The sequence below is a fragment of the Monodelphis domestica genome, chromosome 2, assembly GCF_027887165.1.
Source record: "Monodelphis domestica isolate mMonDom1 chromosome 2, mMonDom1.pri, whole genome shotgun sequence".
Lineage (NCBI taxonomy): Eukaryota > Metazoa > Chordata > Mammalia > Didelphimorphia > Didelphidae > Monodelphis > Monodelphis domestica.
In genome coordinates, this window is record NC_077228.1 from 64,031,600 (window position 1) to 64,048,994 (window position 17,395).

The 17,395-nt window shown below is 38.0% G+C and overlaps 2 protein-coding genes across 4 annotated transcripts in view; one reads left to right on the top strand and one right to left on the bottom strand.

The window, feature by feature from the left end:
• The window catches only part of NME7 (NME/NM23 family member 7), a 193,716-nt gene extending 192,781 nt beyond the window's left edge, over positions 1–935 (bottom strand). Inside the window, exon 1 of one of the 2 annotated variants that reach the window (XM_007480738.3) lies at positions 750–935. In XM_007480738.3, coding sequence (XP_007480800.1) covers positions 750–752 — 3 coding nt within the window. In that variant the 5' untranslated portion in view covers positions 753–935. The remainder of the gene's footprint in view (positions 1–749) is intronic. The other variant, XM_007480739.3, reaches the window with a different exon arrangement.
• Positions 917–17,395, top strand: part of BLZF1 (basic leucine zipper nuclear factor 1) — a 34,570-nt gene continuing 18,091 nt past the window's right edge. For both annotated transcript variants that reach the window (XM_007480737.3, XM_001372174.5), the window contains exons 1-5: positions 917–1,341; positions 3,309–3,385; positions 9,155–9,597; positions 14,918–15,117; positions 16,818–16,946. In XM_007480737.3, the coding sequence (XP_007480799.2) occupies positions 3,355–3,385; positions 9,155–9,597; positions 14,918–15,117; positions 16,818–16,946 (803 nt within the window). In that variant the 5' untranslated portion in view covers positions 917–1,341; positions 3,309–3,354. The remainder of the gene's footprint in view (positions 1,342–3,308; positions 3,386–9,154; positions 9,598–14,917; positions 15,118–16,817; positions 16,947–17,395) is intronic.

Below are 17,395 nucleotides of genomic sequence, written 5' to 3' on the forward strand. Positions count from 1 at the left end.
TCTACTTATTAAGGAATAGTTAATCATTACATTACTTTACAAAGTACGGGCTTTACAATGTTTTAAAACAAAAATTTTAAAATACATTCAAAAAGGGGCAGCCAGGAGGCTCTGAGGATTGACGACCAAGCCTAGAGATGGAAGGTTCTGGGTTCACTTCCTAGCTGTTCCTCCCTAGGCAAGTCACTTAACTCCCAATGTCTAGTCCTTACTGCTCTTCTGCCTTGGAACTGATAAACAGTGTTGATTCTAAAATGGAGGGTAGGGGTTTTAAAAAAATTTTTTAATAAGCAACATTTATTCAATGCAAGGTTTGCAAAGAGCTTTACAAATGAGCCCTATGTAAGTCAATTGACGGACAAATTGACCCACAATTCTGTGCCTTAAACTTGGGATGATGACAGTGTTGATACCGAGGCGAGGCATGGCATCTGAGACGTTCGGATGGGCTGGGGCAAGCTGACTTCACAGATCCCAGCCGAATCAGGTTAGCCAAAGCCCAGAGCAGTCTCCCCATGACGTCATCCTTTCAGCTCTACCTCCCCCAGGAAGCGGAGGTGGGAGGGGTTGGGGGAGCCTGGAAGCCTCAGACAGAACAGAGTCTGGGAAGTGGAGGAAACTGACTCAAACAAAAGGAGAATGGAACCAGGGCGGCTCCCACCCACCCGTCCCAAGCCCTTGGGGAACCTGGATGTGGTAGGGGGAAACGACCCGAGGTCTAAAAGGCGCCGCCGCCGGCTGGCACTCACCATGGCGTCAGGGCCTCCAGTACCACGAACCTACTAGTCAGTTACCGCGCGGAACACTGCACGCTTTCCCAGTTGCCTGGTTACTATGGCAACTTGGACCCGCCCACAGGTTTCCTCTCCTTCCTCTGCCCCGCCCCTTTTCTCGGGGGCTTCTCTGCGATCCGACCGGTCGAGGTCCCGCCCCCTACCTTGGATTTGCCCCTCCCTTCCACGCCGTCGCTCTAGGCGACGTGACACCACCCTCCAATCGTCGACGTCTTCGCTCTTGCTTTATGTCCGATTCACCCGGAAGCGAAGGCTATTAAAGAACCAGAGGGGCATACGTTCCCGCAACTATTACTTTTGATAGGTAGTTTGCCTTTAGTTTTCGTGACTGATGTCTCATGCCATTGTCATTCGGTTTAAACATACACTTAGAACAGCAACCCAGAACAATATTTCCATTAGAGGAGTTGAATAACCCGGAAGCGAATCTCCCAGAAGCCGGAAAGTGTCAGAGAAGAAGAAAGAAGCTGGGTTTTTCTGGCCGGCCGCGGGCGGCTGTGCTTCCCAGGCAGTGAAAAGTGGAAGAAACAGCCCAGTGAAATCTACGGTAAGATCAACAGCCCACCCCCGCCTCAGATAAAGAGAATGAAAGAGGTTGATGGGCTGTGGGGAGAGTGGTATAAGTCACTAATCAGGATTGAATGGGCAGTGTAGGCAGGTCCTGTTTCCCAAGTCTACGAGGCCAGAAAAGATTATTAGGTGCCTCTGGTTCGTGTTTTCATTACCAAATTTCGTTGGCATTCATCGTGGATGTCTTGTCGTGAGAAGTTGTTCTGGAAAGAAGTTTCCGAGGAGGCCACGTTATGCTTTTCCCAAGAAGAGACAATCTTGGACACCCTTCCCCAAAGAGTAGAACCGATGGGGAGATTGTAATTTGTGGGGAATCCTTCAGTTACAAGAATACATGTGTCTGTCCATTCTCAGCCATTCATTTTACCAGAGACTCTGAGAATCACTTTTTTGATTCTTCAGTGTATCCTGTCAGTAATAGCCACCATTAAGTATTCTGTTATCATTAATAAGAATTTAATTATTTTTTAAATCCACGACCGAAGCCCCCACATCCCGGTATAGATTGTGAAATGGTGCAGTGTCAACACATTGGTGTCAGTGTTGATGACATTGTTGGAAGTCATTGCATTGATATTAATTTGGTACGGATATTGCATCATATTGGTTTTTCCATGCAAGCAATTCCTCTAGGTCTTAGAATTTCAGAGCTGAAGGTACTTTAAAGGCCCATACTATTATACAGCCATTCCTGACCTGTAAACTCCAGTGAATCTTATGTATAAATTAATTCATTTTTTTTAAAACCACTTTTCATCTCTAAAGGAACTATTGTCTCACCTATATTGTATTTCAAATGTATGTCAATGTTATTGTGATTATGAAAGCATAAATGTATTTGAAAGAGCTTCTAGTGCTTTTTATCATTTTGTATTTTCTTAATAAATGAATACTAATAGTATAACTACCTCCATGTGAAATCTGTTAATTTTTGTTTTACATTAAAAGAGAAATTTTTGTACTAGAAAGAAGTCAAGACATCACTATCATAGTTGTTCAAGCATTGGATTAAGAATCAAAATACCTGTTAGTTCCTTGACTTTGTTCCTTGATCTATACTTCACCTTGGGTGAATAATTTAACTTTTTTGATCCTCAGCCTCATAGGATAATACTGAACTTTCTAAGGCCCCTTCTAACTTAAAAAGACAATGGTATCCTAATCCAGCCTTCTTCTATAGCATCCTATATGAGTTGCATTCAAGTCTCTGCTTGAACTCTTACTAAAATAGAAAATCCATTACCTATGGAGGAAATCTATTCTGTTTTCAGACAGCTTTAATTATTATGGGTTTTTTACTTATTCTGAACAAAAATCTGCCATTCCATGATATTCACTAAGCAGAACAAATTATCCTTCTTTTTGACAGCCCTTCAAATAAAAGATATATATTATGTCCTCCTTAGTCTTTTTGTGAAGCTAATCCTTTATTTTCTCCAACATTTGCCATTAGCCTTCTAGTTCTCTATATAGAGATAATGCTGATAGACTAGTTGATAAAAGGAAGTCCCATAGGTGGAATTTTCTTCTCCTTGCATAAGTCTGCCCCTTCTCTGCAACTCTTAGAATTTATGTAGGGCACTGAGACACTAAGGGACTTGTCTAGGGTCTCACAGCCAGTATATGTCAGGAATGAGACTTGGACCTAAGTCTTCCTAGTTTCAAATTCAGTTAGTTCTCTATCCATTGCACCATACTGCCTCCAACTACAGTTTGTTCATGTTTTGCCTATATGAGCTATACAGAATGGAAACAATAGTCTAGATTTCTGCCCAATAATACAAGATAGTCTAAGAGATTATATCACATAAAATCAAATATAGGGAACTGGGGTACATGGAATCTCACTGCAAAAGCAGTTCATAGTTTAGAATATTTCATGTGAGGAGACAGTTGTCACATAACTTAAATTTTGTTAATTCTTTTATGCTTATACATTTCTAGATTTTTCAGCATCAGTCCTTCAGTAAAGTCCTTTGAATAAGGAAAAATGACTTCCCTAGAAAGCACTGAAGTAAAAGGTAAGTATTTTTTAAATGCATAATAAAAAAGAATAACATTTAAGAACAGTGTGGAGGAAATTGAGACCCAGTCAGCCTCATTTCATATATGAAGAAAACTGTAAGGGATCAAATTTCTTTTTTTTTTTTTTTAATATTTTATTTGATCATTTCCAAGCATTATTCGTTAAAGACATAGATCATTTTCTTTTCCTCCCTCCCACCCCCCATAGCCGACGCGTAAGTCCACTGGGCATTACATGTTTTCTTGATTTGAACCCATTGCTATGTTGATAATATTTGCATTAGAGTGTTCATTTAGAGTCTCTCCTCTGTCATGTCCCCTCAACCGCTGTATTCAGGCGGTTGCTTTTCCTCAGTGTTTCTACTCCCATAGTTTATCCTTTGCTTATGAATAGTGTTTTTTTCTTCTAGATCCCTGCAAATTGTTCAGGGACATTACACCACCACCAATGGAGAAGTCCATTACGTTCGATTATACCACAGTGTATTAGTCTCTGTGTACAATGTTCTCCTGGTTCTGCTCCTCTCACTCTGCATCACTTCCTGGAGGTTGTTCCAGTCTCCATGGAACTCCTCCACTTTATTATTCTTTTTAGCACAATAATATTCCATCACCAACATATACCACAATTTGTTCAGCCATTCCCCAATTGATAGGCATCCCCTAGTTTTCCAGTTTTTGGCCACCACAAAGAGCGCAGCTATGAATATTTTTGTACAAGTCTTTTTGTCCATTATCTCTTTGGGGTACAGACCCAGCAGTGCTATAGCTGGATCAAAGGGCAGACAGTCTTTTATCGCCCTTTGGGCATAGTTCCAAATTGCCCTCCAGAATGGTTGGATCAGTTCACAACTCCACCAGCAATGAATTAATGTCCCTACTTTGCCACATTCCCTCCAGCATTCATTACTTTCCTTTGCTGTTATGTTAGCCAATCTGCTAGGTGTGAGGTGATATCTCAGAGTTGTTTTTATTTGCAAGGGATCAAATTTCTTATGGTAATTTGTTCATATAATAATACATTTTGTAACTTAGATGACTGGGCAATAAAGTATTAAATGTTACCATGATTTAAGTCATATTTGTCTGCTGTGGTTTTGTCAAATGCTATAAAAGCACATTTTTAAAATGTGCCTTTTCTGCTAGAAGATTGATATAGACTAAATCAAGTATGCAAATAAATAACAAGTAACAGATATACAAGATAGGTACAGATAGCCTAACTTAAGCCAATCCTACCTATGAAAATTACTTTTAAACAGAGGATAAGGGTTGATCTTTTTCACAATGAAAGGATTTGTAGTAAGATTCCCCATTTAAATAGCAAACTTCTCTAATGTTTTTTTTAATTATGAATTGATTTACAGAAATGTTATATGCATGTACATATATTTGCCTATATAACTTCAGGAACATCTTAATGTAAATTCAGTTCACTAAGTATCTTTTGAACACCTCAAAAATATTTTGATAGGCATTGGAGAAAATAGATGAGTGTATGTGTTAGCCCTTATGGAGCTTACAATCTACCATGTGTTAAGACAGCTAAACAAATAAATGCACTACAAAGCTGAATGTATTCATCTCCATATAAAAAGGTATGAAGTGTTTTAGATGATCAGAGAAAGGAAACTTGATCTAAGAGTTTGGAGAAGGCTCCATGAGGAAGAGATATTCAAACTAACCTTCCAAGGTTAAGTGTGATTTCACCAGAGATGCAAAAGAAGAGAGAACGAGCCATCTAAAGATAATTACACACTGAACTAAGTTAAAATAAAAAGCAAAACATATTCAGAATTTAGGAACATTAGGTAAAATAGGTTCCAGTTCAGAAGGGATCATGCCTTTGTACTTGGCATTTAATATTTGGAAAAGACCTCAAAACAAGGTAGAATTTTTAAATAGACCTTTAAGGAATGAATGAAAGATGTTTTTCAAAAACTAGAAGGGAAAGTGAAACTCCTCCCTTCTTTTGTTCCTAGAAGCAGTTTCACAGCCAAACTCTTTGAAGCCATCTCCACTCCAGTCTTTTCCTCCTTAACCTCCTGCTCACTTCTGTCTCTTGCAATCCCACTTCTAAATTCTTCCCTTTACAAGAACTGCTCTCCAGAATTACCAAAATTCCTTCTTATTGCAAACTCAGTGAATTTTTCTCAGTCTAACTCTTGTTTCAAACATCTCGGGGATAATCCCTTTCCTTTGACTCCTGATATTTCTCTCTACTGCATCTTCTCCAGTTATCCAACCATTCCTTTAGTTGCCTTTGCTAGATCATCATTTTTCTAGCTGTAGCCACCTTCTAAGGCTCAACCTCAGCCCCTCTCTCAACTCTTTACAGTCTTTCGATGCAGATGACTCCCAAATCTGCCTGTCCCTAAGCTTTTTTTCTGAACTGAAATCAGCCCAACATCACCATCTCCTTTCAGAATATTTCTACATCTAGATATCCCAAAGACTTCTCAGACTCAGCAACATTCAAAACAACTTATCTCCCCCCGCCAAAAAAAAAAAAAAATTACTACTCTTCCAAACTTCCCATTTCATTTAATCTTACAACCAATCTTCTAGTCTCCCCCATATACCCACTCAGGCATTTCCTCAACTCTTCACTCTCCTTTGTACTTCTAGCTTTATCCATATCCTTCCCAAACTAGTGCCCAAAAGTTCTCTTTTGCCCATTTTTAAAATTCCATTTTTAGGACTTGATATACAGGAATCAGAGCAGCTTTAGAAGCTTTTTTCCATTTGGAAAGATTAAGTAGTGCCCTGTGTTGTTATGGCTATGCATTTCAAAAACCATTTAAGGGCTCCTACAGTGAATCTGGATGGAGATTAGGAAGGACTTTGCTAACACCATCAGTTTGATTTTTCTAAATTAAATAGAGCTACAGTGAAACTTTATTACTATAGCTGTGTCTTTGAAATTGCTCATGAATTTGTTTTGTTTGACAGTAATTCTGCAAAGTTTTTTTTTTTTTATGCTTAGAAAGAGTTTTGCTTCACATTCAATGAAGTTATTTGCTTTGGGGTAACACATCAATAGATTCATTTAGAGACTGGTACAGTCACCAGCCACACTGAGTAAGCAGTACACAGTAGAACTACTTCTATACAAATCACTTGGCTACCTGTGATCTACCTTGTGTTGCTGTTCACATGCATCTTCTGTATTCACAACTCAATTTTAAGCAACTTGATATAAGGACTATTTCTTATATGTCTTTGTGTCCCTTGTGCTTATCCCAAATGCTTATTGGTTGTGCTGGTGATGATGAAGAATCAGGCTCATTATGAACACCATTTGTTGTATTGTGCTGTAATGTTAATTTTTCTGTCCCTTTCTGAACACAAGTATTCCTACATCAGCAATTTTTCTTTTTCTAATTTTTTCCCCCTAATATTTAGTGGCCTAGGAAATGAGATAACCACGGTTGTTAAGAGTTGTGCATAAAATAAAAAAAAACAATATGCTCTGAATGTGGATGTACGGGCATCTTCTTTCAAGGAAAATGCATTGGTTTTAATGCCTAGTCTTTATGACAGCTATTTCAGATCCCTCCTATTTTGCTTCTGTGGGTTTGTTGTTGTTTTTGTTGTTGTTGGGAGTTTTGGAAATGGGGGGGGTGCTGATTTTTTTTGTTTTTATTTTTTTTTTTTGGTTGGGCTTAGTATGATCAGAAATCTGACCTTTAGATAAGCGGGATATTACTAAATAGGTTAATTTGGGGCCTAAATGGCTAGGTTTAGCTACACACTCAAAATTCCCAGGTATTTCTTAATTTATCTCATATTGTATTGCCAAATTCCAAAATCAGATGTGGTCTATTCATTGAATCAGTGTTATTTCTTTCTCGGGAGAATGACAAAGTAAAGCATTTCCTAGTCTATTTACTTTAAGACAAGGTGGAAGGGAATAATCTGAACTGAACTTTTTTTATTTCCTGTCCTAATTTCAACATGTAAGGAGGAAGCTAATTCTAGTCAGCTGATGTTTGACAAAGCTATAGTATGAATTCAGGGCTATTAGGCATCTTAAAGGATAGGAAAGAAGCATAAGATACAGCCTGTTGCCCTTGAGAGCTTAGGCTCATAAAAGAAATATGAAGCAATTATAAAGTGGTTAAAACCTAAATTTATGTTCCAGAATAAAACAATTTAGGCAGTATTGTGCTTTATGAATCAGAATTCAGAGATCACTATGGGCTGGAGCAATCAAGGATAGCACAGAGAAGGAGATGGGACTGAATCCTAATGTATGAGTGGGAATTAACTAGGAAAGAAAAAAATAGGGAAGCCATTCTAGGAAGAGTAGGGCAGAGATAAAGAGGTGTGTTTTTGAAAGTAAGATGAGGAGCAGCTAGGTAGGTCAGTGGATAGAGAAGCATGCCTAGAGATGGGAGATCCTAGGTTCAAATCTTGCCTCATTCCCTTCCTAGCTGTGTGACTCTAGGCAAGTCACTTGTCCCTAGTTGCCAAGCCCCTAAGACTCTTTTGCCTTGGAACCAATACTTAGTATTGATTTTAAGACAGAAGGTAAAGATTTTTTTTTTAAGTCAGAAAGAAAGGAAAGGAATCATTACCTTGATTCCCCCCACCCCCACCCCATTTAATAGGGAAAATCTAGGTAAATGCTTGCAGTTTTATTTACATGTAACTCAGCTCTTTATAATCTAATGGTTTCAGTCAGTAATTTGGGAACTTTCGTACAATAATTTTATTATGCCTCCTTAATTTGCTGACTAGTGTGGAAGGGTTTTTTGTTGCTTTTTTTCCCCCCTGAAAGATTATAGATTTGGGGGGAGGACAACTGGTTGGCTCAGTAGATTGAGAGCCAGGCCCAGAGACAGGAGGTGCTGGGTTCAAATTTGGCCTCAGATACTTCCTAGCTATGTGACCCTGGGCAAGTCACTTAACACTTTTTGCCTAGCCCTTACTACTCTTCTGCCTTGGAACCAATACATGGTATTGATTCTGAGACAGAAAGTAAGGGTTTAAAAAAAAAAAAGATTATAGATTGGGGTCAGATGAAAGATAGCTTTGAATCCCACCCTTGAAATTCTTATCTTTTTCTTCTTGTAATGGGGGAACCATTAAAGGTTTTGAATAGAGAATTCACATGAAAAAAGTAATGTCGAAGGAATATGAATCTGGTGACAGTTAAGCAGAATTTTATAGTTGCAACAGATGATTATTTGGACATATAGAGTTTACTCTTATACTGATTTTTTTCATGTATTCCAAAATAAATAAAAGAAACTTCCTCACCAACCCCCTACCCCCACCAACCCCCCCCCCAAAAAAATATTTTTACAAGTTAAAAAAAATAAACTGGTCCTATTTAGGGATAGATAAGCTAATGTTTTACTTATATTTCTGTGGCTACTATAACATTTATTGGTAAAGGGAGGAAGACTATTTACTTATGAAAAAATCTAATGAAATGAGAGGTACATCCTTTGAAAAAATGTGTACATTTTTAGGTGGAGCAATATATAGATCCTTGGACTTGAAGTCAAATAGACTTCAAATCCTGTTTCAGACATTCCTTAGCTGGGTGATTGTGGGCAAATCCCTTAATCTTCCTGTACTTCAGTTTCCTCATTGGTAAAATGAGGATAATAATAGTTTCTCCCTCTCAAGATTGTTGTGAGGATGAAACGAGATAATATTTCTAAAGCACTTTTGATATCAGTAATTCTAAATTATAAAGCAGAGTAGAACAATTTTATTAGTAAATGCTTGTTCCTTTGTTTTTTACATGATAGTAAGTCCTCCTTCTGTACCAGTCCGTGGAGCTGGAGATGGAATGGAAACTGAGCAGCCACAGAAGTCTGTGGAAGTTACCTCTGGAGCTCATTCCCTAAGCTGTCACAGCCTCCGAAGCCCACGGAAGAAACCAATTCCATCGCTGAGTCCAGGAGTGCTTCAGTTAGGCAAGGTTATTGCTGACAAAGCTGTGGAAGTTGAAGCTGTTCGGATCCTAGTTCCCAAAGCTGCTATAACCCATGATATCCCTGCCAAAAATGCCAAACTGGCTAAGTCTCTGGGACATCATAAAGGAGAACTTCTAGGTCAAGCAGATGGAGTCCCAGATCCCAGAAAAGAGGTATCAGAGCTAAAAAACAGAGTAGAAAAGCTCAAGAACTCTGAAAAGAGATTGCTACAGGATAAAGAAGGGCTTTCCAATCAGCTCCGAGTACAGACAGAGGTAAGAACAGCCTAAGGGGATATTATTCTTTACACTTGAAACCTCTAAGGTCTTGACATTACACGAAGTATATTTACAGGACATTTTTTCCTCCCTGCACATTGGGAAATGCTATAACAGTGCCCTCCGCTGTCTCCAAAACACACACGCATATATTCTGTCATACTTTCTCCAAGTTTCTGGTAGTAGGACTAGAATTGGGATTTTCTTGATTCCCTCCAGTTAGAAATTATTTTGCTTAAATTACTCTGCACTTTGGAACTCGCCTTTGTACTTATCCCATTCTATCTTATGTTATAGTTATTTCTATAAGGTTCTTTACCATTTAGTTTTAAGGTTTTTGAGGGCAAAATTTTATTCTTTGCAAATCTAGTGCCCTATAGAATCTTTACACACACATCAACTTTAGGAACATGTTATTTAGCTGGTCTCAGGACAGGCCTCACATCACAATGCCAAAGTGTAGCCTCCCTATAACATTTGTATAAAATATAAATATTTTAATTTAAGTAGTGACTTAGTGTTATAGGTTAATCAAGCCACTTCCAAGGTTAGAGAGGTGATCAGATTAAAGAAATGGTAATGTTCTTATTTTCCTACACCACTAAAAGGTGAAAGCAAAGCCAACACTCAGCTTACCGAGAGGACTGGAGTGACTGGCAGATCTTGGATGGATGAATAATGGGTAGGAAGTTCAGCTATTCCTCTCGGCTTGGATACTCCAAATAAAATTCATCTTCCTCCAGGCCCTCAACATTTCTTCAGTTCCTATACCTGCCTTCTCTGTGTGCATGCCATGATGTGAAGATGATAAGATGTTTTTGGCAGCAATATGATTTGAGTATGGTTTGCTCCTGCTTTATGTGCCAAAAATTATTTTACTTTTTTTGTGAGCCTTTTTTTTGGGGGGGGGGGCAGGGGTGATGACTCTTTTACTCTTTAAATATTCTTGAAGAATTATAAGTACTAATAGACCAGTAGCATTTGTCTGAATTTGTAGATGATCTTTCTGAGTACTAACTGACCATAGTATTAGGCACTAGTTGATGGATTTTTGTACTTTTAATATGTCTCTGACCAGCATTTATCTCTTGGGTAGCCCTCTGTTGTCAAAGGGAACCTATAATGGGCTAATTAACATAATTAATCTAAGGATGACATGACTAGTGGCTTTGGGAGATGGTGGTTATCTCAAGATGGTAAGTTGACTGTTTGGGTACAAATAAACATCCTAACGACAACCTGAAGGAGGGAAAGGAGAAAAATAGTATTTGCTTATAAAACCTTTTGCAAAGTGTGAACCTTAAAAAATTCTCAGACCCTACTTCATAAGGTTTGGTTAAGACCATTCCCCATTTAAACAATGAAGGGACTTAGATCAGGAATGTGAGACCTCTACTCCACCCATACTTAAGCATACTTTAGGGGAAGAAACTCCTTGCTGAACAATGAAAAATACTTAAACCCATACTTATAGTAAGGCAAAAATTCTTAAGCTGTGCCTATTTTTAGATCTAATACAAAAGGGTGCTAAGTACCTATAAAGATCAGGCAACTTGTGAACTTGCAAAAGGCAAAGAGGTGAGAACTTACTCAGGTGTGAATTACTCAAAAGTTTAGCCTTCTTAGGTGTGAATTAAGAATGGTCTGTCCTTTGGAAAACATCTACTGTGATTGGTAGATGTGAGAACTTAAGGGAAGGGGACATAGGAGAAAATTCCCTTTAAAGGGAGAAGAAAAGCTGCCTTGAAGGGCAGTCTGAAGAAGAAGTCTCAGAGGAACTCTCTCTGGAGATGGCAGCTGGCCAAAGCTGAACTGGTGTCTCTCTGAACACTAGAATCCCTGTTTGGACAAATCTTGTGGTGAGTGGATAAAAGACTGACTGATCTCTCTCTTAGGGTTTGGGCCTGGGCTGGCCTGGGCCGACCTATCTTTTTATCATTATTTCCTTTTTTTCTCTCTCTCCCTTTCTTTAATTCCTCATTTGTATTAATTAAAAATCTCTATAAAACCCAGCTGACTTGGGTAAATTTAATAATTGGGAATTTTTCCCTGGCGACCACCTTATATTTGATTTAAAACAAGACACCGTCTTGAAACCATAATTTCTGCGGTCACAATTTAAGGCAACCACTCTATTATCTGCCACAGTTTATAACTCCCACTATTTTAATCACTACAAAAGGAAAAAGGAAAGGGAAAAAACTTGAACTTTTAGCAAACTAAAGCAGAATTTCTTCAAAGACTAACTCAACCTGAAAAAACTTGGCAGGCCTGGAGTAGGGTGAATTTTATTTGGAAGTATCCAAGCTGAGGAGAATAGCTGAACCTCCTGTACTTGTTATTCATCCAAGATCTGGTAGTCAGTCAAGCTGAGTACTCATTTTGCTTTCACCTTTTAGTGATGTGGGAAAATAACCAAAAAGGAATATAATAAACTTACTTGATGGAAAAATGTCTTCTACTTGGAAAAGGAATCTCCCAAATTTGGGTCTTACTATTGTAGTTACAGTAAACAGCAACAACCATAATAATAATATCATCTTGACTGATCACACAAGCTGCTCTTCTGCACATAGAAATTCATATTTTTCAATAGCCTCTTAAACTACAATGTGGATCACACCAGTCAAAATAAAGTAATGACCAATGAAAAGCAGGTCCCCCCAGAGTATACTGGCTCTTCAGTATTTATTACTTGCTTATTTTGTAGACTAAGTAAGATGTCAAAGGACATTTTAGCCAAAGATGGAAAAAATATATCAATGACATATAATATAAATAATAAAGGAATAATTTAGGACTGTAAACCTCAGCCTATTGTACAAGTTTGGTGTAGCTTTCATTTCTCCCACATATCTAAGAATAGAAAACTCAGTTACTTGGAGGACTTGTTGCTAATGGCTACTTACAAAGTAGGGATGATAATTAGCACATACCTTACAGGATTGTGTGGATTAAATAAGACAATATATTTTAAATGTTTTGCACAGCTTATAGTGTATTGATGATGATGATGATGATGATGATGATGATAGAAAGATGCAGGATTTGGTGTTAGTTTCCAGATCTGCTGCCAGATCTTTGTTTAACCTAGTTAGGTTTCCAAGATCAACCAGATGGAGAACTCTACCTTGACTGTCAACAAGATCAGAATATATCTAACAAAATGGCCAGCGCATAACAATTGGAAGCTAAAGGCAGTCTTCAGTCAATCAACAAGCATTTGTGAGAATTTAAATGTAGGTTTTATGCTAAATGTGAAAGTTCTAAAGTAATATTGTGGTCACCAATTTTAAAAAAATTAATTCATAAGTCACAAGTCTATTACTTGCTCTTAACAATTTAGTTTAATAGAGATATAGAAAAAGAGAGAAATGTAGGAAGGAAGTAGAGAACGTATTGCCTAACTAGATACCCTATAATTTCTGTCTGAAGAAGTCTAGCTCACCACCTTCCAAGGGCTCTCAAGTCCCGATCTCCACATGGAGGCATGCTAGTCTCTTAAGCCCGAGTCCCAATGGTGTCATCAGCAAGGGTTCCACCAATGCAACCTCCTCCAGGAAGACCTCTCTGGAACCAATCTCTCCAGAAGCTAGGAAAGGAAAGCCTGGCTACTCACCCAGCAAGCTGACTCAGGATCCAGGGGAAAAGTCTCCTCCTTCAGTCCAGCTCACCAACACATACTGTCCAAAGATGAACTCCAAAGGAGAAGTCCCCTGGACAGGAAGTTCAGGACTTTTTATAGTCTTTTTTCCACATCACTTCCTGTCTCTTCCCTACTTTATGGGAACCAATCGCAGTCTTTCAATTTGTCTAGCACTTCCCAACGGTGGGGCAGTAGCCTCTGGACTTGTCACCCACTCTAGCAAGTGACTTGCAAACTCTCTTACTTAGCATCAAGTATAAATACAACTGGGAATACAAAGACAAATGAAGTAGGCTTTGCCCTAGAGGAAGTTGATTTTGATAAAAGGAAAACACATAGAAGTAAATTCATTCATACACATATACGTAAACATGAAGGTACATACCTAGTAACAGCTGCTAAGATTGGACCAGTGAGGCAGGCAGCATTTGAACCAAGGTTTGGCCAAAGCAGGGGAGGTGAAGAGGGCATTTAGGGATGGGAACCAAGAACCTGGGCAAAAAACAGCCAGAGTAGGGAGGCTACACACAGGGGTAGTAGAGAGGCCAGTCTTGAAGAAACACCAGATCAAAGTGGACATAAATGTGTAATAGGCTTAGAAAGGGATGTTAAAGGCATATTGTGAAGACACTTAAGTGACAACCTGGAGTTTGCCTTTTATTATAGAGGCAGCAGAGAGCTATGGGACTTTTTGATGAAGGGGATGACTTATGCTTTAGGAAGATCTCTTTGGCAGCTCTGTAGAGGTTAGAGAGGGGAAGAAATTAAAAACAGGAAAACCAGTTAGTAGGCAGTTGCAATAGGAAAGAAGTGATGAGGCCTAGCCTAGGTGGCAGAAGGAGCGGAGAAAAGGGGATGGAACCATGCAAGAGATGTTGTGGAGGAAAAATCAACCAGACTGGTTAACTGATTTGCTGTGGACTATAATTAAGGAAAACTTGAACTCTGAACCCTTGTGAGCTCAAGGATCATGGTACCCTGTGTTATAGGGAAGTTAGAGAGAAGAGAGAGTTTAAAGAACCCTCTTATGCGTGTATGATTTAATCATTGTGATTGTGATTGAGTAAAGATTCTTTCCCTCTTGTTGATAGCAGACTGTGAGCCTCCTGACTGAGAAATAGGAAGACTGTGTAAAGTAGTTGATAGCACTTTCAATGGTTGTTATTTAGAGGGGAGTGACTAAATCTGAGGAGACTCCTTGCCAGGTTAATACCTGGGGATAATGGATTTTCCAGCCACAACAATTTTTGGAAACTCTCTCCTAAGTCTTGGGGGGTTGTACTGATAGGAGTACTCTCACTAATAGGATATTGACAATTTTCTTCATTCAGTAAACTTCCCTATGTATACTAGGCACCAGGAAAAAATGGTAAATAAGGCATCCTCTGACCTCCAAAGAGTTGATTTGTGCCATTTTACTCAAACTGAAGTTTATACCAAAACTATATAGATCTGGGTAAACGAGTGGCTTGGGTTTGAAGTTGAAAGACATTGTGTAAGATATTCTAAGTTGTTCTGGTGAACATAATCCTGTGTTCCATACTATTTCCATAAACAACTGAATTTTTTATCTTAGAATCCTATTCCATGTTACTTCATTAAAGTTAATTATTTTAATTATTTCACTAATTAGAGTCTTTACTCTGAACTATTATTGATGTTCTTTTCTAGGTGAATCGTGAATTAAAGAAGTTGCTAGTGGCTTCTGTTGGGGATGATCTGCAGTATCATTTTGAACGTTTGGCTCGTGAGAAAAATCAGCTTATTTTAGAAAATGAGGCCCTGGGCCGGAATACAGCTCAGCTCTCTGAACAGTTAGAACGTATGTCTATACAGTGTGATGTATGGCGAAGTAAATTTCTAGCAAGCAGGTACTGTGCCATTTCACTAGTTCTGTATATATTTCAAACCTTTGGTCTATAGACACATAAAAACAATTCATTGTTGAGAAATATTGAGGTGTTGAATTTAAAGATTTATAAGCATGTTATCTTAAAACCTTTCATTTAGGAATGTTAACACATAAAAGCTATTACCTGATATACTTTCTTCTCCAGTAATACCATATTTTTATTTATTTTTTTTCCTAGTTACAGGGTATTTTTCATTTATCATTTTTATTTTATTTTCTGAGGTTAGCAATGCAAGTTTTATTATCTGTGCTGTGAAAATGAGGATAGGAACAGATTTCCAGATAAGGAACTGGTCCTCACTTCCCATGTGACAATAGAATAATAAGCAACAGAATAAAACCAGCTCTTTTAAGTCTCTTTTCAGTAGGCTTCCCAGTACTTCCTCTAAATCAAGAAGTAATAGGAACTATAAACTTACACCAGAATCAAGAATCATGAATTACTTGTGTACAGACTGGTATAGCTTTGGTTTTCAGGACAAAAGACTACCCACAGACCATTATTCCCTTGTTCTTACTAGCGATCTTACTGGATAGCATGGGAGGACTCTTATCAGACTTAATAGCAAAATTAGGAGAGCTGTTACTGCTTCTGAAAACACTAATGAGGTGCTATATTTTCTTAAAATACACTATATTAAGAATACAAATAGCAATATTCTAATTATAAGAATATTACCCAAAAAAACAGGCTTTTGGGTCATCTGGAGAAACCTGGATTATTAAGCAGAACTACAGGAGTATAGAATTGTAGCTGGAGAACTGGTCTAGGGATCAGGAAGCCTTCAGTTTGAGTTCTGACTCAGCATAGATCAGCTGTTTTACTGGGCTGAGCAGGTACTGATCCATATTAGTAAAAGTTTCATTACAAAGATTCTGATACAACATAATTCCAGATCCAATTCGCCCTCCCCTTCCCAATTCCCCAAACAATAAAAGCGAACACTATACAGTATAGAAGGAATGCTTTTTTAAAAGCAATATCTCATGTTCATATCTGTGAAAGATCATTTACCAAAGAGTTTTAAATGAGTCGTATTCTAATATAGAATGACTTTTTCAACAAGATAACATATAGTTCTGTTGATTTTATAAAAATACTAAAAGTTCATTGATTTTCATTGAGCTACTTAAAATGCTATTCATGCTTCATTTATAGCCCTCAAAAAACTTATTGCTGAATGAACAATAATGAAGCTTGGGGAGGGGAGGTTTGTTGTTTTATTTACCTTCTAATAGCATTTGAAAAGAATTAGTCTCTCTTTGTCAAATCCTTGTTATATTTAAATTTTGAGAATGCATAAGACATTAATTTCAGCATAGTTTCCACTTTATACTATTAAGTGGTCTCAGTGAAAAAGTAGAGTCTAGGACCTTAGTTGTTACTCATGCGGTTTTTAAGATTTGATAATTCCAGAATAAAACTGTCAGACACCTGCAGGAATCATATTTTCCTCTATTGTCTTATACATAACTTCATTGGAAACCTTCCACACCAAGTTAAATTGAATTAGTCAAGATTTTTGAAGATATTTCCATTTATATTAAAACTCATTTGTCAATTGGAAAATAATAGTGTTGTGTAGGGGTGGGGGGGGGGGATTGTTTGCTTTACTTTTTAAAAAGATTTCATTTGTAGGGATATGTCATCTTTTGCAGGGTTATGGCTGATGAATTAACAAATGCCAGAGCAACTTTACAACGTCAAAGCCGTGATGCCCAGAGTGCTATCCAAGATCTCCTCAGCGAACGGGAACAATTCCGACAGGAAATGATTGATACTCAGAAGTACGTCACAGTTGTATTATGTTCTCTGTGGGTTTTCTCCCCAAACATAGACTTTCCTTTGAAGTTTTTTCTGCATTTGTTCATTTGTTAAACTATCTGCACTGAGATGGAGGTTCCATGAGATCAATAACCTTCTCCATCTCCATGCTGGGAGAATCTCTGAGAACACATGTACAATGTGCTTTTGAGCCTGCTTGCTCTGGAAAGCTCTTTGAGATGATGCAGAAGTATCAGAAGGAATGTCTCTTACATGTTTTTGAATACTTAATTTCAGGCTTCAGGGAAGTTAGCTCCAGTTACCAATTTATATTCTTATAAGTCTGGTGTCATTTCATAGATTTAAACAGCATTTATTAAGCACCTGCTGTGTTTTTAATAGGCATTAGGGTACAAAGACAAAAATAATAATAGTCTTTGACCTCAAGCAGCTTTATACTTTGATTCAATCA